Here is a 22,130-nt window from a genome sequence, read left to right as displayed (position 1 = left end):
GGGGAAATTTGGCACTGGGAATGTGCTGGGGTCACTTGGCCAATAGTAATCACGGCTGGTGGAGACCAGATTGCTACTATGGTATAACAAGCAGGCTGCTGGAGTCAAAGTTGCTGAACCAGACACTCAGTGCATGCTTGTAAGCTGGCAGAGAGTGTCCAGAGAGGGAACTACAGCAAGAGAGCACTTTAAGGCATCCAGGGTTACGGGGTAGGCAGTGCCACAATCTGTTACCAGTCTGAATTGCATCTCAAAACATGATAGTTTTCATAAAGAGACTTTATCTGATTGTGGGTCAAATTTCATGTTTCAGTTATTCAGTGAATTGTGTAGGATAAAACAACTGAGGGGTGCCCCCATTACCCAGAAAAAAATGGTTTGGTTGAAAGGTTCATTGGGACACTAAAGCCTATGCTGGAAATATATGCAAACAAGAAGGCAAGTGACTGGGATGAAATGTTACACTACCTGTTTTTTGCCTATAGGCAAGTGTGACATGCTGTACCTCAAAGTAGCACCTTGTAATCCCCATATTCATCATTCATACATGGTTGTGATATTCCATAAAAAGCATGCCATATAAGATACCATATGAAACGTCATGATCTGCTGAAACTCATTGTTCTGTCAAAATATGTATATCGTTATTTTGTATGAAATGATGATATTTTGCTATATGGTTGTTATTGAAATATGTTGTGAGTCTGGGAGTCGCCCCCTGCTAGTTCTCCAGTAACAACAAAGGACACACTCAGCCAGGCATTAAACGACTATTGACCAGCAGCAGAATTGTAAACAAAAGATCTACAACTCAATAAGAGAGAGTTGCGCAAGCACCACACAATGGGGATTGCTCAACTCTGTGACTCAGCAAGGCCCACCAAGACATGCCTGGGCCAGTACCTTTCTAGGGACACGGATTAAGAGTATAAAATAAGGGACAGTGGCATCTTGAGACAATCTCTCTCTTCCCCCACCTACGGTGAAGGCAAGAACACTGGGAAGACAAAGACTTGAACTGAGGAGACCGGTCCCAGGCTGAGAAGGAAATTCAGCCTGTGTATTAAAAACAGTAACTTACCTGCAACATCCAGTGGGGTGAGAAAAGCTGTTTGATTCAACTCTTGCTTAGTCTAAAAGTTTAGGATTTAGAATGTGTGTTTACTTTTTACAGTCTTTCTATTTTCTTTCTCTAATCTTCATGCCTATCACTTATAATCACTTAAAATCTACCTTTCTGTAGTTAATAAACTTATTTTAATGTTTTATCCTTACCAGTGAGTTTGTCTAAAGTGCTTGGGAAATCTGCTCAGGTTACAAAGGCTGGTACATGTCTACTTTCCTTTGACGAAGTAGCAAACCAATTAATAAGCTTGCACTGCTCAAGAGAAGTATAAGACGGTATATGTCTGAGGTGCAAGTCTGGGGGCTTGGGAGATTTGCTGGTGTTTCCCTGTGTATAGTTCATGAGTGACATGGAGAGTATTCATGCAATTTAGCCGGGTGTGCCTCTGTATGCTGGTGGCTAAGTGATCAAAACACCTGGAGAGGTTTGCCCCTTGTCACTGGCAAAGCACTATGAGAGACAGCCCAGGCTAGAGAGTTAAGGGGGTACAGCATAGTTCCAGGTTGTTCCCCTGGGATCCCGTCACTGGTGGAATCCTCAAGATTCTCCCCATTTGATCTCCTGGATGGGAGAAAGATAAGGGGGACCCTGGTTCTCATCAGAGATTCCTGAGAGGGTGGCACTGAAGCAGAGCGGGAATCAGTGACTGAATGTGTACAAAGGTTCAGAAAGGAGAGAATGGATGTAATAGAAGTATTTCAAACTAACCTCACTGATAGCTAGGCCACACAGTATGACCAGAATGCTTGTTAGTGCTCTTTTGAGGTTGTGGACCTGGTACTGGCGCTACGCCCTATAAAGAAGCACAAAATGCAAAATTCATGGGAGGGACCTTTTGAGATTGTGGAAAAAGAAAATTTGGTTGTATATCAGATACAGAAACCCCACAGCAAAGGCTGACCTACAGACAGCGCATATAAATAGACTTAATGCCTATCACAATAGAGAAGCCACTGAGCACATGGTTTGTTCTGCTGAGACATGACACCTCATGGGTCTGATGGCAGAATGCTAGGATGACTCATCACAAAGAGTTGAGACAGCCTGAAAGGGCAGAAATTCTAGTTGTACGAAGGTATTTTTTCCAGCATATCAGGAATGACTTATAAGATGATTCATAAGATCAACACTGCGGGACCCCCTACCAGGACATACCGAACCCCTGGAAAAATGCAGAAGCAAATTCATAAATAAATACAGAATATACTAGATATGGGGATAAATAGAGTATGACAGTTCCTGGGCTTCACCTTTTGTGTTGGTTCCTAAGAAAGGGTTTTATATTGACTATAGAAAACTTCATGCTGTCACAGACCCTGATGCATATCCTATGTCCAGAACTCATGACTTTGTTATATACTTTGCGCTATGCAAAATATCTGAGCATGACAGACCTGGTTAACAGGTACTGACAGATTTCATAGGATAATGAAGCACAGAAAATACCTGCTTTTATTCTAATACTGGATTTTATGAGTTCAAAATGTTATCTTTTGGATTGATCAATGCAGGAGCCACTTTTCAGAGGTTCATCAAGCAACTGTTAAACAGATTACAAGAACTGCTCAAGTTTATATTGATGATAAAGCAGTATTTAGCAACAAGAGACATTTGGAGACTGTATAGTCAAAACTCAGAGATGCAGACCTTAAATATAAAATAGGAGCAGCCAAGGTTCCTTATTTGGGACATTGGGTAGAGAGTGGGGAAATCTCTTCTAATCCCTAGAAAGTGGAAGCTATTGTTAATTGGCCTACACCTCAGACCAAAATCAGGTTCAGTCTTTCATAGGCAGGAATCAGAAACAGAGAGGAAAACAAGTCCAATGCTGCCTGGTACGCCAGTGGTGTGGAAACATTTGTGCCAATGTGATTGGTACCAGACTCAATGGGCGTCCCATGGACAGTGCCAGAGCCAACAGTACAGTGCCAAACTGATGATGCCTTGGTACTGGAGAGCAGGTAGGTGGCCCTGTTCCATCTCGCATACCCGAAGGATCACGGTGCCAGTCTGCACTCGTCCTGGAAGAGGAGGATAACTCTACCCAAGGTCTGGAGGCGCTGCATTCCGTTTTGAAAGATCTTTTTCTCAGAAAACCCAAGGAAGGAAAGCAATTTCTTTCTCCTGGGCGAGCCATCAGAGTCTGGCCAAGCAACACTGGGTCTGTCATAACTATAAAGGGAAAGGTAACAGCCCTCCTGTGTACAATACTATAAAATCCCTCCTGGCCAGAGACTCCAAAATCCTTTTACCTGTAAAGGGTTAAGAAGCTCAGGTAACCAGCTGACATCTGACCCAAAGGACCAATAAGGGGACAAGATACTTTCAAATCTTGGTGGGGGGAAGGCTTTTGTTTGTGCTCTTTGTTTTGGGGGTTGTTCGCTCTTGGGACTGAGAGGGACCAAACATCAATCCAGGCTCTCCAAATCTTTCTGAACAAGTCTCTCATATTTCAAACTCGTAAGTAAACAGCCAGGCAAGGCGTGTTAGTTTTTATCTTTGTTTTCTCAACTTGTAAATGTACCTTTTTGCTAGAGTGTTTATCTCTGTTTGCTGTAACTTTGAACCTAAGGCTAGAGGGGATTCCTCTGGGCTCTTTAAGTTTGATTACCCTGTAAAGTTAGTTTCCATCCTGATTTTACAGAGATGATTTTTACCTTTTTCTTTAATTAAAAGCCTTCTTTTTAAGAACCTGATTGATTTTTCCTTGTTTTTAAGATCCAAGGGGGTTGGATCTTGATCCACCAGGAGTTGGTGGGAGAAAGGAGGGGGATGGTTAATTTCTCCTTGTTTTAAGATCCAAGGGGTTTGGATCTGTATTCACCAGGGAATTGGTGAAGAGTCTCTCAAGGCTACCCAGGGAAGGGAATTAGCATTTTGGGAGTGGTGGCAGCGGACCAGATCTAAGCTGGTAGTTAAGCTTAGAAGTTTTCATGCAGGCCCCCACATTTGTACCCTAAAGTTCAAAGTGGGGAAGCAGCCTTGACAGGGTCGCTCTGGCTCTGAGGTTCTCTGAGCCAGTCGGACATTCTGTGGAGGTCCCTGATGCCAATGCAGACCTCATGGCCTGTTCCATAAGGTGCTGCTTGAATCTCAAGTACCTTGATACCTGTGTTCTTTTCTTAAAAGACTTGCAGATTGAGCACTTTTCTTTAACATGCCCTTCTCCTAAGCACAATAGCCACCATGTACGGGGATCACTATTGGGAATAGCCACCCCACCCTAAGGATAGGGTTTAAACCCTGGGGAGGGTATCCCACCAGGATCACTAATTAACCTAACTAACCATTCCTAACTTATATGAACAGTGCTAACTATGAACAATTTGCAACAAAATCTCTAAAGAATGAGGTAAGAAACAGTGTGAGGAACTTATCTTCAGATAAGCTCCGACTCTAGCTGTGGGTGGTGAGAATGAAGGGGGCAGGGGGCAGCATGGTCCTTAAATAGCTCAGGGTAGAGGCTGGAGGCACAGGGAAAGAGGGCCACCATTAGGCAAAGCTCGCCAGCTTCAGTGCACAGGGCATGCACACACTTGAATCGAATACACTTCTGCAACCACTTGAAGAAGAGTAAGTCACCTAGTTTGTAAACTTTTAACAACATTACTTACAGCAGCTTCACAACTTAATTATTTTTACCATTTTCACTTTCTTTTACAGGTACGTTGGTGTTTTTTGTACTTCAGCTCAATGCCATGAGAAGATGAGATGTTATTGGTAAACAATTTGAATAAAAGAGTCAATCCGAGTAGAGAGATTTACATGTTCACCCTATGGCCATTGAGAAATAACCGTACAAGAAATATGAACATAAGAACATAAAAGTGGACATACTGGGTCAGACCAAAGGTCCATCTATTCTGTTTTCTGACAGTGGCCAATGCCAGGTGCCCCAGACGGAATGAACAGAACAGGTAATCATCAAGTGATCCATTCCCTGTCGCCCATTCCCAGCTTCTGGCAAACAGAGGCTAGGGACAACATCCCTGCCCATTCTGGCTAATAGCCATTGATGAACCTATCCTCCATGAACTTATCTAGTTATTTTTTAAACTCTGTTATAGTCTTGGCCTTCACAACATCCTCTGGCAAAGAGTTCCACAGACTGTTTAAAACTTGCTGCCTATTAATTTCATTTGGTGACCCCTAGTTCTTGTGTTATGAGAAGGAGTAAATAACACTTCTTTATTTGCTTCCTCCACACCAGTCATGATTTTATAGGCTTCTATCATATCCCCCCTTAGTCGTCTCTTTTCCAAGCTGAAAAGTCCCAGTCTTATTAATCTCCCCTCATGTGGAAGCTGTTCCATACCCCTAATCATTTTTGTTGCCCTTTTCTGCACTTTTTCCAATTCCAATATATCTTTTTTGAGATGGAGCAACCATGTCTGCACGCAGTATACAAGACATGGGTGTATCATGGATTTATATAGAAGCAATACGATATTTTCTATCTTACTATCTATCTCTTTCTTAATGATTCCCAACATTCTGTTTGCTTTATTGACTACTGCTGCACATTGAGTGGATGTTTTCAGAGAACTATCCACAATGACTCCAAGATCTCTTTCTTGAGTGGTAGCAGCTAATTTAGACCGCATCATTTTATATGTATACAGTAACTCCTTGCTTAACATTGTAGTTATGTTCCTGAAAAATGCTACTTTAAGTGAAACAATGTTAAGCGAATCCAATTTCCCCATAAGAATTAATGTAAATAGGGGGTGTTATGTTCTAGGACAAAACATTTCGCCAGACAAAAGACATTATCTTCATATATAGTATAAGTTTTATACAAACAGTGTAATATTGTACACAGCAATAATGATTGTGAAGCTTGGTCAGAGGGTGGAAGAGGGTGGGATATTTCCCAGGGAATGCCTTGCTGCTAAATGATGAACTAGCACTCAGCTGAGCCCTCAAGGGTTAACACGTCGTTGTTAATATAGACTCACACGCTACAAGGCAGCATGGACTGAGGCAGGAGGGAGGAAACACAATAGACACACTGCAGTGGCTGCAAACACTTCCCTGTGAAAACTGAATGTGATGATGAACCCACGCTATCCCATTGGAGTGTACCATTCCCTCCTCCGGACGGTGCATGCACGGCTGCACAGGCACCGATTTTCCAAAGACATAGAGAGAGAGAGATAGAGAGAGAGGGAGTGTGTGTGTGTGTGTGTGTCAGAGACGCGCATTGCCCCTTTAAGTACGCAGACCCCACTTTAAGTATGCTACCCTTTTAAGTAGATCAGCAAGTTCAGACACAGCAGCAGCTTCCAGCAGCTCCCTCTGTCCTGAGCCCTGTCATGTCCCCCCCACTCTGTAGATATGTGGTACAGGAGTGGAGGGCAGGGGGACACCCTGACATCAGCAACCCTCTTCTCCCCACCCCCCACACAGCAAGCAGGGGGCTCCTGGGAGCAGCTCCAAGGCAGAAGGCAGGAGCAGCACAGCAGTGGGCGGAGGGACACCTGAACTGCTCAGCAATTGATAGCCTGCTGGGTGCCTGCCCAGCCGCACACCTACTTACAGGGAACTTAGGGGAGCTGATAGGGTAGCTGCCAGCCCACCCTGGTTCCAAGCCCCCATGAGGATAGGCTGCTCTTCCAGAGAATCCTGCAAGCAGTGGACAAAGCAGGAGGCCAAGATGTTAAAAGGAAGCATTGCGCAACTTTAAACAAGCATGTTCTCTAATAGATCAGTGATGTAACAACAAAACAACATTAACTGGGATAACGTTAAGTGAGGAGTTACTGTAGTTGGGATTATGTTGTCCAATGTGCATTACTTTGCATTTATCAACACTGAATTTCATCTGCCATTTTGTTGTCCAGTCACCCAGTTTTGAGATATCCTTTTGTAGCTCTTCAAAGTCTGCCTGGGACTTACCTATCTTGAGTATCAGAGAATCATAGAAGATTAGGATTGGAAGAGAGCTCAGGAGATCATCTAGTCCAACCCCCTGCTCAAAGCAAGATCAACCCCAACTAAATCAAGCCGGGCCTTTGTCAAGCCGGGCCTTAAAAACCTCTAAGGATGCAGATTCCACCACCTCCCTAGATAACCCATTCCAGTTCTTCACCACCTTCCTAGTGAAATAATTTATCCTAATATCCAATCTAGACATCCCCCACTGCAACTTGAAACCATTGCTCCTTGTTTTGTCATCTGCCACCACTGAGAACAGCCTAGCTCCATAAGTTTTGTATTATTTGCAAATTTTGCCACCTCACTGTTTACTCCTTTTTCCAGATCATTTATGACTATGTTAAATAGGACTGGGCCCAGTACAGACCCCTTGGGAATACCACTATTTACCTCTCTCCATTCTGAAAACTGACCATTTATTCTTACCCTTTGTTTCCTATCTTTTAATCAGTTACCAATCCATGAAAGGACCTTCTCTCTTATCCCATGACAATTTACTTTGCTTAAGAGCCTTTGGTGAGGGACCTTGTCAAAGGCTTTCTGAAAATCTAAGTACACTATATTCATTGGATCCCCCTTGACCACATACTTGTTGACTCCCTCAAAGAATTCTAGTAGATTGATCAGGCATGATTTCCCTTTACAAAAACCATGTTGACTCTTCCCCAACAAATTATGTTAATCTATGTGTCTGACAATTTTGTTTTTTAGTAGTTTCAACCAGTTTGCCTAGTACCAAAGTTAGACTTACTGGCCTGTAATTGCGAGGATCACCTCTAGATCCCTGTTTAAAAATTGGCCTCACATTAGCTATTCTCCAGTCATTTGGTACAAAACCTGGTTTAAATGATAGGTTAGAGACTACATTTAGTAGTTCTGCAATTTCACATTTGAGTTCCTTCAAAACTCTTGGGTGAATACCATCTGGTCCTGGTTATTTATTACTGTTTAGTTTATCAATTTGTTCAAAAACCTCCTCTAATGACACCTCAATCTGGGACAGTTACTCAGATTTGTCACCTAAAAAGAATAGCTCAGGTTTGGGAATCTCCCTCACATCCTAAGCCGTGAAGACCTATGCAAAAAATTCATTTTGTTTCTCCGCAATGGCCTTATCGCCCTGGAGTGCTCCTTTAGCATCTCGATCTTCCAGTGGCCCCATTGGTTGTTTAGCAGGCTTCCTGTTTCTGATGTACTAACAAAAAATTTTGCTATTACTTTTTAAGTCTTTGGCTAGCTGTTCTTCAAATTCTTTTTTGGCCTTCCTAATTATATTTTCACACTTCACTTGACAGACTTTATACTCCTTTCTATTTTCCTCACTAGGATTTAACTTCCACTGTTTAAAGGATGCCTTTTTGCCTCTCACTGCTTCTTTTACTTTGTTGTTTAGCCATGGTGGCCCTTTTTTGGTTCTCTTACTATGTTTTTTAATTTGGGGTATGTATTTATGTTGAGCCTCTATTATGGTGTCTTTAAAAAGTTTCCATGCAGCTTGCAGAAATTTCACTTTTTGCGCTGTACCTTTTAATTTCTGTTTAACTAACTTCCTCATTTTTCTGAAATTAAATACACAGTGTTGGGCTGCTGTGGAGTTTTCCCCACCAAAGGGATGTTAAACTTACTTATATTATGGTCACCAAGCGGTCCACCTATATTCACCTCTTGGACCAGATTCTGTACTCCACTTAGGAATAAATCAAGAATTGCCTCTCCTCTGGTGGGTTCCAGGACTAGATGCTCCAAGAAGCAATAATTTAAGTTGTTAAGAAACTTTATCTCTGTAGCCTGTCCTGAGGTGACATGTATCCAGTCAATATTGCGATAAATGAAATTCTCCATTAGTACTGAGTTTTTTATTTTAAAAGCCTCTCTAATCTCCCTGAGCATTTCATAGTCACTATCACCATCCTGGTCAGGTGGTCGGTAATATATCCCTACTGCTATATTTGTATTATCAGAGCATGGAATTACTATCCATAGAGATTCTACAGTACAGTTTGGTTCATTAAAGATTTTTACTTCATTTGATTCTATGCTTTCTTTCACATATAGTGCCACTCCCCCACCAACACGACTGTTCTGTCCTTGCGATATATTTTGTACTCTGGTATTACTGTGTTCCATTGATTATCCTCATTCCACCAAGTTTCTGTGATGCCTATTATATCAATATCCTCATTTAATATGAAGCACTCTAGTTCACCCATCTTATTATTTAGACCTCTAGCATTTGTATATAAGCACTTTAAAAACTTGGTACTTTTTAGCTGTCTGCCATGTAATTAAATGGGACTCTTTTTCATTGGACTGTTTCTCATCAGATTTCTCATCAAATCCTACATGTATTTTATCATCTTCCATCCTCTCCTCCTTACTAGGACATAGAGAATCTCCATTAATCGATCCTCCCCTAAGGGATGTCTCTGTCCGAACCACGTGCTCCTCTGCATCTGTTGGCTTTCCCCCAGCCCTTAGTTTAAAAACTGCTCTATGACCTTTTTAATTTTAAGTGCCAGCAATCTGGTTCCAGTTTGGTTTAGGTGGAGCCCATCCTTCCTGCATAGGCTCCCCCTTTCCCTAAAGTTTCCCCAGTTCCTAATAAATCAAAACCCCTCCTTCCTACAACATGATCTCATCCATGCATTGAGACCCTGCAGTTCTGCCCGTCTACCTGGCCCTGCGCATGGAACTGGAAGCATTTCAGAGAATGCGACCATGGAGGTCTTGGACTTCAATCTCTTACCTAGCAGCCTAAATTTGGCCTCCAGGACCTCTTTCCTATCCTTCCCTATGTCATTGGTACCTACATGTACCACAACCACCGGCTCCTCCCCAGCACTACACATAAGTCTATCTAGATGTCTCGAGAGATCCACAACTTTCGCACCAGGCAGGCAAGTCACCATGCGGTTCTCCCGGTCATCGCATACCCAGCTATCTATGTTTCTAATGATCGAATCGCCTATTACTAATACCTGTCTCTTCCTAATAACTGCAGTTCCCGCCCCCGGAGAGATATCCTCAGTGTGAGAGGATACCACAACATCATCTGGAAGGAGAGTCCCAACAATGTGATCATTTCCCTCTGCTCCAGTTGGATGTTCACCTTCCCTGAGACTTTCATCCTCCTCAACAACACAGAGGCTGTCAGACCGGGAGTGGTACCTTCTACTGTGTCCTGGAAAGTCTCATCTATGTACCTCTCTGTCTCCCTTAGCCCTGCCCCCTGGTTAAGGGTTGATGGGTGCTAAAGGGCTTAGGGATCAAAGCCTCATTAAGAAGCTCTCAGCCTTGCCTAGCAGGCTGCAAGGCTCAGCACACGGTCCCCCAAACAAACAAACAGACCACACGGTATATTTCAGTCAAGTAGCAAGCACACCACAAACAAAAACACACACACTACAGACAACAAACTTACCCCAAGGGTCACATAATCACTCCTCCTTCACCTGGAGAACTCCCTCACAAAATTCCCCTTGTTAGCTGCTCCTGTTCACTAGCCAATTATGCAGATTCATTCATTCTGGCTAAAACTGAGCTGACAGCTGGAGTTACAGTGTTTCACATGCTTTATAGTTAAGAAATAACTGTGCAGTGATTAGGCAAATGAGACATAATCACTCAGGGAAATACATCATTTGGAAAAACCTGTACACTTACACATCAGTAACTATATAGCATCTTGGCATTTTGACTGGTTGAGAAAACTATGTCAGTGTAATGGCTGGTACACTTAACAGAAATGAAATATTTCCTCATAGACAATGTTCCCTCTAATTTTTTCCATCCATGTGCAGAATGAATTTTGTTATGTGTAGCACTAATATGGAGGTAATGTGCGGATGTGCGCCACCAATACAAACAAATAAACTCTGGAAATTTCCACCACATGCGTCTGACGAAGTGGTTATTCACCCATGAAAGCTTATGCTCCAATACATCTGTTAGTCTATAAGGTGCCACAGGACTCTTTGTCGCTTTTTAAATAAACTAGATACATCACACCAAAATGTGGCATACTGAAAACAACTATATAAATAAAACAAAGTCATGGCCATTAAGTGAAAGTATAAAAAATATGCACCAGAGGCCCAATATAACAACCTACTCCACTAAACCACTAAATCGTCAGGGAAAGCTGCTCTCAAAAAATAAGCATCTCCCAAAACACTAGCATGTTACGGACTTTTGCAGGTCACAAAACTATCCCTCTTGCATACATATTATCTGCACACATAGCTCACTCAGCTTTAAGATGCTAAACAAATCTATGAGTCAACTAGAAATAGTCATGCTCTCATCACAAACATTAATACAATATTTTCTGATACCGGAAAGGAGAGTAAAAGGCATTCACTCAGGCTTATACAATTTCTCTGGCATGTCAACTCTTTGATTTGATTAATACTTCACACACATAGAACAGTAAAAATAAGTAATAAAACAACACAGACAGCAAACAAAACCACAGACAAACAAGTGACAACACTGAAAAAGGAAGGGAAGTAAAACATCAGGTGGTTGGTTATGGGTATTTTAAATTAGTGTTTAGGACCAACGCTGTGCAAGTGCAAGAGTCCTGTAGAAATAGGCAAAGTTCTCCTGGTTTCACATTGTGTGTGTCACCAATGAGTAGGCTCATTAAGTTTTTACAAGCCCCGGAGCACATTAACACATGGCTTCGGAGTTTGCAGATACCTGCTTCAAAGAGCTTGCAAATAAAGTCTTGATCCTACAAAACACCTAGCACCACACCTAGTGCTTGCTACTTATGAGTCAATGAGAGTACTCTGAAGAGACAGAACTATACCAAATAGCAAAGATCTGGCCTCCAAAAATCTGGTTTCCAATACCTCTCCACAAACAAATTCTAAAACTTAATGGAAATCACTTGTCCAGACAAGTGATTTCCATTAAAGTTGTCTGGACAAGTGATTTCCATTAAAGTTTTAGAATTTGTTTGGGGAGAGTAGTCTCTGCCCTGCCACTGCAGCCACCGAGCTGTGGCTGGGAAGGAGGGGAGTCTCTCTCCTGCCACAGTAGCCCCTGAGCTGGGGCTGGGAAGGAGGGGAGTCTCTCCCCTGCCATGGCAGCCCCTGAGCTGGGGCTGGGAAAAAGGGCCATCTCTCTGTGGCCACCACAGCCCTGCACGCTCCAAACTCCCCCCACCTCACCCCACTGCCCCCCCATCTATCCCCCTATTCCCCGTAAGGCCATCACCTCACCTTACATGTGCGCCCTCTCCAGGATCCAGGCACCTAATTAGTGGAGCCACGCCTGAGCAGCTCCACTAATTAGGTGCGCATCCTTGATGCCCTCTTGTGTGGCCACCCAGTGTGTTCCCACCTTAGAGGGAACATAGCTCACAGGACCCTTGATCCTCTATATTGTAGCTGGATTTTAAAATAATTAGATAATTTTATAATCAATAACGTATAGTGATGTACCAAATAGAGCTAATCATCCTAACTCTTGCTTTCACAGATGTCAGGGAGGAATCTCCCACCAGTGTCCAGCCTGGTTCAAATATCCACATACTTTATGAAAATTCCTTAATTCTCCATGTCTCATTATCAAGCACTATAAGTGACAAATATAGCCAAATCTCCCTACAGATTCTTGAAAGTGTTTCAGAAATAATTGTCTTAGCATACAGCTGTGGGAACACCTAAAGTGGAAGATGGTTCACCTTCATCTTTATGGCCAGGAATGACAGACTGCTTCTTTCAAACTCAAGTATCATTTTCACTGGACTATATACCCACCTCTCCCAGAACAAACTCCAAGTCGCTGAACTGCCTGTTTTCCCACAGTCTTCCATAATCTTCATGTAAAGTGCATTTTGGGTAACAAGAAAACTGAAATAAAAAAGATTTTAAACCTGTTATAGTTTATTTCAGTTTATCATGGGGGCACGCCAACAGCACCATGGCTAAGGTTGCCATTGGATTTCCACGTTGACGACATCTTAACTACCGTTCCAAAAACAAACTACAGAATGCCCTGACCAATCATATACACCAATGTACCCTCCTGCACGGTACTGACTTTGTGAAGGAGGGAGTGGGTGGGGATCTGTTGTAGGAGGCAGGAAAGATATGCTCCCAAAACCCACAGGCTTCAAAATTTCAGTGCCAGGAGTATCACCTGTTTTCAGAACCTCTTTGCAGGGAACATAGATAGTGTTAGTGCCAGTAATCAGTGCCAGTAACCACTTTGGTGCAGAACACTTCTGGAAATGTCACGACTTTAAAAATCCCAAGAATGAAGGGTTTTTATAGTAACAAGATGCCGCTCTGCCAACTTGTGCATGCAGATTCCTAGATATACAACATACACATGCTTTTTCTGCCAGGAGGGACCACAATATATCACATACATACTCTCACAGAAGAGAGTAACAGTGAGGGAACTGGCTACCTTCTGGGGCTTGCTGGTATGACGGGTAATACCAGGGAACACCAGAAGACAACAGGGAAGCTGGGAGGGCCATGCTCCAGAATGGGGAGGCTTCTCTATAGCCCCCTGCAGCCGTGGCTTCCTCCATGCTCCCTGTTGTGGCTTTAGTTTTAACCCTACCATGTAGGTGGCTGTGGGGGGGTCTAGGAGCATGCTCTGTGCAGTTGGCATGTAGGAATTCCATGGGGATGGAGCACGCTCAGCAGCTGGGCCAAAGCATGCATAATGCACATGGATGATCAGTGGGGTCAGACTATGCTTAATATAGGTGGAATGGTTTGGAGATTTTAGCAACAAAACTCTAACAAAACTGAGCATGTGAAAATAGTAATCTTTAGAGGCTTATAACCCAGCCAAACCATCCCCCTGCCAAATTTCAAGTGCCTGCTCCAAAGCATGGAGGTGCTAGAGATCCTAGAAGAAATGGTTATAAAAAATGTTTAACATTGAAAAAGTGTTTGAACTGCTTTTGCTGAAACTTTTAAAAAAAATCAGCGTGAGGCAGAGACTAAGCATAGAAAATTTCAGCCTGAACAGTTAAAGTTTAGGAACAATTAAGCAACTGAAAACAAGGGCTTATAATGGAAAATAGTAGGCATCCTTAACTGTAGGCATTGCTGTCTGCTCCATAACCCCATGAATCAGGTTAACAAATTACCTGGAATCTGTACATTTCTCCACTTCTAATGTTATTGTCCACTGTCCCACCAAAGATGTACATGGCATCTGAGATGACAGCTGCAGCATGGAAGAGTCTCCCACTTGGCAGCTGGGAAAACAAGCACAAAAAAGCTGAGGACTATTTAAGAGGTACCTTTTCAAACAAGAATTTGTCTGGGAAAAAGCAAAAACGAGAAAGGAAAAACAATAGAATGTAAATGAATTAGCAACAAATAGCAGGCTCATCTGACAGATTCTAGGATTGCCTTGTTACTCTACAGCCTCCCTTCCTGCCACTTTTAATGACACCCCTTTTGTTAAACTTTTTAAATTATTAGTATTCTACATATGCAGGGATGTGTGTATTCTGTAGGTAAGAATGTTCTGCAGAATACTCCTGTTGCCAAAGAACTGAGCCTCAGAGCTAAGTTTCATTTTAAAAAACAAAGTACATTTCTATCTCTTATAGATACAGTTAACTCTTCCAAATGTGAACAAAATATGAACTGTTTATTCTGCAAACCGACAGCTTGAAATAAAGGTGTAAATCAGTGGCTCAAACTTTTTTACTGGTGACCCCTTTCACATAGCAAGTCTCTGAGTGCGACCCCCCCTTATAAATTAAAAACACTTTTTTATATATTTAACACCATTATAAATGCTGGAGGCAAAGCGAGGTTTGGGATGGAGGTTGACAGCTCATGACCCCCCATGTAATAACCTTGTGATCCCCTGAGGGGTCCCAACCCCCAGTTTGGTGTAAACTGACCCGTTTATGTCAGTGGGTGTTAACTCTGAACCCCAATTTTGACAATTTAAATGCAAACACTAACTCTCTCAAGTTGGTCATTGTAGCAGAATCATTCCACTAATGTGCCTGATCAAGCGATGCTGGATGCAAAGATGGATACTGTAAATAGGAGACAGTGGAGCAGCTGGTTGCTGTGAAGGAGAATGATGGGGGAAGAAGCTCACCTTCCCCCTTCTCCAAAATGTCCAAGAGAATGACTGTGTCCAAGAGAATGTATCTATCCCTCACTGACTGTTGGTTAAATCACATCCTATAGCTCCTGGGTTTCAACAACATCCGGCTGCCCCCCAAACTTCTATAATTCATAGGCTTTATGGACAGAAGGGATCACTATGGTCATCTAGTGAGTCTGATCTTCTGCAAAAGCTACAGAATTACATCCAGAGATTCCTGAATTAAGCCCAGAACTTCTGGTTGAGCTAAAATGTAGCACTGTGAAACAGACATCCAATTTAAAACTTTGAATGATGGAGAACTTGCCACATCCCTCGGTAATTTGGTCCAATGATTAATTCCCCTCACTTTTAAACATTTGCTTCTTGTTTCCAGTTTGAATTAATCTAACTTCAGCTTCTAGAGACCAGATCTTGTTATGTTTGTTAGATTAAAAAGCCCTCTGCCATCAGAAATCTTCTCATGTAGATACTGACAGACTGTGATCAAGTCACCTCTTAGCCTTCTCTTTGATAAACTTAATAGACTGAATTTCTTAAGTCTCTCACTGTAGGTAGGTTTTCCAAACCTCAAATTAAATTTGTAGCTCTTTTCTCATCGCTTTCCAATTTCTCAACTTCCTTTTTGAAGTGCAGACACCAGAACTGGACACGGTACGCCAGTAATGGCATCATTAATGCTGAGTAAATGAATACCAAAGATAGTTCTACCTCCTCACTCCCGCTCGATATTCCCCTACACATACATCAAAGAACTGAATGAGTCCTTTTGCCACAGCACTGTACTGAGAACTCATGTTCAGCTGGTTATTCACCATGATCCTTAAATCTTTTTAAGAGTAATTGCTTTTGAAGATACTGTCTCTCATCCTATAATTGTGACTTACATTCTTTCTTCCTGGACATACACTCTTGCATTGGGATGAATTAAAAAAGTATGTTGATTGTTTACTGCCTGCTTACCAAGTGTTCCAGATCACTCTGTTTATATGACCTATCCTCAACATTATTTATCACTCCACTAAACACTGTTTTCTGCAAACTTTGCAAGCAGTGATTTTAAATTTTCTTCCAGATCACTGATGAAGATCTATGAAACATACTGATAAAGCTAATTGAATAACACTGGTCCAAGACAAATTCTTGTTGGATCCTATTTGAAACACCCTCAATGAACTGATGAGGATTCTCCATTAACAATTTTGAGAACTATCTACAAACCAGTTTTTAATCCATTTAACATGTTATATTAATTTTACATGGTACTCTTATTTTTCAATCAGTATGCCATGTGGAATTAAGTCAAACATCGTACAGAAGTCCACACACTTACCTTTATCAATCAAACTGTATATGTTATCAAAAGATACCAAGCTTGTTTGACAAGACCCATTTTTCAGGAAACCCTGTTGATTGACACTATTTACGTTCCCATCCTTTACTGACTGACTCCTGTGTCAGCCGTTTCATTATGTTGTCTGGGAGCAAAGTCAGACTAACTAGCATATAGTTACCCAGGTCATCACATTCACTCTTTTCAAATATAGGCACATTAGCTTCCCCCACCCCTCAGTTCTAGAACTTCCCCAGTATTGCAAGATTTATTGCTCAAAGTAAAGACTGATGCAGTAGCAATCTCACTTATAAGTTGTTTTCTCTTAATTCTCTAGTTTAATTCCTTCCTGCATTGCGAGGTAACAAGGCTAATACCTTGAACAATCAATAGCTTTGTATCCATTAGGGGCCAATGCCCAGATCCTCAGCCAATTTACACCAGCTAAGAATGGGACCTCTTTCAATAACTGGGCCTACAAATTTACCTTAATTGTGTGCTCAATTGAGAGAATTGAATGAAAGTTCATAAAATGTTACAGTAGCCTATAACAACAAATGATAATGGGAAAAGGTGCAAAAGAGAGACAGTAAGACAGAATTAGTCCAAACAAAAAGACCTCCTGATATAATTCAAGGACTGAGTTAAGAACATACCTGGTAAACAAGAGATGTTTGGAACCAAAAATCAATGGACCAAAATTGGTGTGTTGGAAATTAGGCCTAAATGATAAACAAAATAATAAGGGGATGGGCTATTCCACTCATCACTCCCTTTCGAGGTCCTTAAAAGAGACTTTTGGGAGGAAAGGGGGGCTGTCTAACAACAACTGCTGACTGAGAGATGGGAGGATAGGAAAGGTGTGAGTGTCATCATCATGGCTGTCACCCCCACTATTGCCTGGGACCTCAGGTTCCACTGTGACACTGTTGGGCCTTCATCATTTTACTTCTGAGAGATGTCCTAACCAGGCCGGGCCAGAAATTGGGAACCAGATGATATCACCACCTCCACCAGCTCCAGTTAAATCCCGAACGCTATTTGGGATGTGCGACCTTCTCAACACCACCTCTTGTGTGTCCTTTTCCTTCCCCACCTTATTTCTTCTCTTCCCTATCCTTGTCCTTTTGCCTTCTGTCTAATGAGGCTGTATACTCTGCAGCACTGCTGTAAGCCTGTGACCAGAAAGAAGCAGATAAGCAATGCCCTAAGCAGCCTGATGCTGGTACAAGTTGCCAGGTCTTGGAGTGTCCAATCAGACTGTGTGCTGGACCTCTGTTTCTCCAGCACTGAGGTTGTAAATGTGAATCAACCCCAGAGATAGAAGCTGCATTTTCTATCTTTCTTGTTCTTTTCTCTCCCCTTTTGTGTGTTTGTCTTGTTTTGTCTTCAAGGAAAATGGGACCAGACTTTAAAAACAACAACCCCTCCAGCCCATCTCAATTAACTTTTCTCTCCCCCCCCCAAAAAAAAACATTTATTGTCATCTTGTCCTTCTAAAGACTCTGCAGCTAAAGCGAAAGGGAATAAGGGATATTGATAAAATAAACGGCTTGCTGACATAGCCCTGTTTGTTACAGAATTAAGATAAACTTCACTGAATTAGGTTTAATACCTTTGGGGTACATCGGATTAAAAATGCAATTGTGCTATGTGTTACTGTGAGATTGTATGTAATGCCTCTAGGGGGAGACAGATGCTAATGTAATTCTTCTGGTTATCAACTTTTTGAAGCTACCCTCAGGAGAGGTTTGCATATACTAGTTCAAACTGAATTCTCCTGGGACAAATGGACAAAGAAAGGAATGTGGATCAACAGCCTGATATTAAAGAGGCTCAGAGCATTCTTCCTGATCTAGGAAATGGGCAGGACCTCTGGTCCACACAAAGCCCCAATCCTTAGGGAACGGTTGGAAGGAGTGTTAGGAAAATGTAATGTAAATAGGGTAAAGAGTAAACAATAATAATCTTGCTTCTGGCCTTGCTTTTAATTTAAACAGGCTGAATAAGCAAGCAAAAAAATGTAAGTAAAAGCACAAGGCTGCACCACCACCACCACCACTACCACCATCCCCTCTCCCCCCCATGCACCCGCAAGCTAATAGCCTCACCTTTCAGTAACAAAAGAAGATAAGGGGACCAAATCAAGCAATGGGTTGCTATGGTAACCAAGCGGCTGGAAGGTGTAAGAAAAACACAAAGTTTGCAAAAAAGTAACCATGGCCACAAGTAACCCCGCTCCTTACCTCTCCCATTAGGTACAAAAGAGGTGGTCTTAACCCCAAACCCAAGAAGAAGTGGGACCGCTAAACACTGAGGATGGAGTGGAGGTTAAGGATAATCTAGGCATGGCCCAATAGCTAAACAAATACTTTGCCTCAGTATTTAATGAGGCTAATGAGGAGCTTAGGGATAATGGTAGGATGTCAAATGGCAATGAGGATATGGAGGTAGATATTACCACATCCCAGGCAGAAGCCAAACTTGAACAGCTTAATGGGACTAAATCGGGGGGCCCAGATAATCTTCATCCAAGAATATTAAAGGAACTGGCACATGAAATTGCAAGCCCATTAGCAAGAATTTTTAATGAATCAGTAAACTCAAGGGTTGTACCATACGACTGGAGAATTGCTAACATAGGTCCAATTTTTAAGAAAGGGGGAAAAAAGTGATCCGAGTAACTATAGGCCTGTTAGTTTGACATCTGTAGTATGCAAGGTCTTGGAAAAAAATTTGAAGGTGAAAATAGTTAAGGATATTGAGGTCAATGGTAATTGGGACAAAATACAACATGGTTTTACAAAAGGTAGATCATGCCAAACCAACTTGATCTCCTTCTTTGAGAAGGTAACAGATTTTTTAGACAAAGGAAATGCAGTGGATCTAATTTACCTCGATTTCAGTAAGGTATTTGATACGGTGCCACATGGGGAATTATTAGCTAAATTGGAAAAGATGGGGATCAATATGAAAATTGAAAGGTGCATAAGGAACTGGTTAAAGGGGAGACTACAACGGGTCGTACTGAAAGGTGAACTGTCAGGCTGGAAGGAGATTACTAGTGGAGTTCCTCAGGGATCGGTTTTGGGACCAATCTTATTTAATCTTTTTATTACTGACCTTGGCACAAAAAGTGGGACTGTGCTAATAAAGTTTGCGGATGACATAAAGCTGGGAGGTATTGCTAATACAGAGAAGGACCGGGATATCATACAGGAAGATCTGGATGACCTTGTAAACTGGAGTAATAGTAATAGGATGAAATTTAATAGTGAAAAGTGCAAGATCATGCATTTAGGGATTGATAACAAGAATTTTGGTTATAAATTGGGGACACATCAGTTGCAAGTAACAGAGGAGGAAAAGGACCTCAGAGTATTGGTTCATCACAGGATGACTATGAGCTGCCAATGTGATACGGCCATTAAAAAAGCTAATGCGGTCTTGGGATGCATCAGGCAAGGTATTTCTAGTAAAGATAAGGAGGTGTTAGTACTGTTATACAAGGCACTCATGAGACCTCATCTGGAATACTGTGTGCAGTTCTGGTCTCCCATGTTTAAGAAGGATGAATTCAAACTGGAACAGGTACAGAGAAGGACTACTAGGATGATCCGAGGAATGGAAAACCTGTCTTATGAAAGGAGACTCAAAGAGCTTGGCTTGTTTAGCCTAACCAAAAGAAGGCTGAGGGGAGATATGACTGCTCTTTATAAATATATCAGAGGAATAAATATCAGGGAGGGAGGGGAATTATTTAAGCTCAGTATCAATGTGGACACAAGAACAAATGGATATAAACTGGACATTAGGAAGTTTAGACTTGAAATTAGATGAAGGTTTCTAACCATTAGAGGAGTGAAGTTCTGAAACAGCCTTCCAAGGGGAGTAGTGGGGGCAAAAGACATATCTGGCTTCAAGACTAAGCTTGATAAGTTTATGGAGGAGATGGTATGATGGGATAGCCTAATTTTGGCAATTAATTGCTCTTTGATTATTAGCAGGTAAATATGCCCAATGGTCTGTGATGGGATGTTAGATGAGGTGGGATCTGAGTTACTACAGAGAATTCTTTCCTGGGTGCTGGCTGGTGAGTCTTGCCCACATGCTCAGGGTTTAACTGATCGTCATATTTGGGGTCGGGAAGGAATTTTCCTCCAGGGCAGATTGGCAGAGGCCCTGGAGGTTTTTCGCCTTCCTCTGCAGCGTGGGGCACAGGTCACTTGCTGGAGGATTCTCTGCATCTTGAGGTCTTTAAACCATGATTTGAGGACTTCAATAACTCAGACATAGATTAGGGGTGTGTTACAGGAGTGGGTGGGTGAGATTCTGTGGCCTGCGTTGCGCAGGTCAGACTAGATGATCATAATGGTCCCTTCTAACCTTAAAGTCTATGAGTCTATGACCCCCGAAAAAAAAACATGACCATATATTGGAAGGGGTGGTACCAGGGAAGGGGAACTACAAGTATAATTAAGTTTGCCAAAAAGGGGAAGGGAGTGCGTCGACGTGCAGAGCTAGAGATTAGGAGAAGATGCAGGTTCTATCAGCGTATAAAACAGTAGTTGGGGGAGGGGAAAAAACCCTCTATTGGTGCATAGAAATAGTCCAACTGGTGTAAAGTGCTTCAGAACACAGTTAAACTCTATCAGCATATAAAAATAAGCCCAACTGGGCTAAAGGGCTTCAAAATATGTTTGCTTGTTTAGCCCCAATAAATCCATCAAATTGCCTGCAAACTGGACTCTGAACTATTATTTTCCAGCAAACTCTGTCTGAAAATTAAAAAAAAAAGAAAGCTGAACCCCAGCCAATAAGGAATTGTCCTACTGAAGCCCCATGGACTGATGCTAGATCTGAGCTGAGGCTATTATGAACTTGTGACCACAAAAGGGATTTCTTTTCTTTGGCAATCACTCTGTTATTAGTCTCTGAAAAGAAGGCCAGAGAAGCTTGCTTAGGCAGCCTATCTTTTGCTGTGTATTCAGGGCAGACACAGTGAAGGCAGGGAACTGTTCAGCTTGGACAGAAACAGTGCACTCTCTCTTTAAGAAAGGCACTCAGCCACTCACCATTCAGACCTCAGACTGCAGCATCTCCGAGTCCTCCTGAGCCAGGCTGTCCCCTCTGCCCTGCTCTGCGGAGACAGGGTACAGGAGGAGGGGGACACCCTGACATCAGCACCCTCCTCCCCCCCCGCCCCACTCTGCACAGACATAAGGAGGGTCCCGGGAGTAGCTGCAGGACGAAGCAACGTTGTGGGAGGGGCACCTGAATATATGCTGCCGGGTGTGCATCCTCTGCTAATCAGCTGGGCGGCACTTGAACCTCTCCTGCACCGCCACCCAAGCACACAGCTTACAAGGAACACAGGTGCTGGGGCACCTAACTCCCAGAACATCCACAAACAGATCTTCATCCTCCTGCTGCTACCACCCACCCTTACAACAGGAAATGATGCACTACCCTGGGAACTGGAAACCATCTGTTCTATATTCACTTCTTCTATTAACTGATGTTAATAACTTTGTGCCTTTCACAACCCTTCTTATTGAAAAAGGCTTTATAGTTTACACAAGCTGGGAATAGAACTCTGCTCTCCATTCTGCACCAACCCCTCTTAGA

At 42.4% G+C, this 22,130-nt stretch overlaps 1 protein-coding gene across 4 annotated transcripts in view; it reads right to left on the bottom strand.

The window, feature by feature from the left end:
* Positions 1–22,130, bottom strand: part of LZTR1 (leucine zipper like transcription regulator 1) — a 286,327-nt gene that overhangs the window by 121,042 nt on the left and 143,155 nt on the right. For all 4 annotated transcript variants that reach the window (XM_054025515.1, XM_054025514.1, XM_054025512.1 and 1 more), the window contains exons 11-12: positions 14,184–14,294; positions 12,832–12,924 (exon numbers count right to left, since the gene is read on the bottom strand). In XM_054025515.1, the coding sequence (XP_053881490.1) occupies positions 12,832–12,924; positions 14,184–14,294 (204 nt within the window). The remainder of the gene's footprint in view (positions 1–12,831; positions 12,925–14,183; positions 14,295–22,130) is intronic.

The sequence above is a fragment of the Malaclemys terrapin genome, chromosome 4 (genome assembly GCF_027887155.1).
Source record: "Malaclemys terrapin pileata isolate rMalTer1 chromosome 4, rMalTer1.hap1, whole genome shotgun sequence".
Classification (NCBI taxonomy): domain Eukaryota; kingdom Metazoa; phylum Chordata; order Testudines; family Emydidae; genus Malaclemys; species Malaclemys terrapin.
The sequence above is the reverse complement of the archived record's forward strand: the minus strand, read 5'-3'. Positions and strand labels throughout refer to the sequence as shown.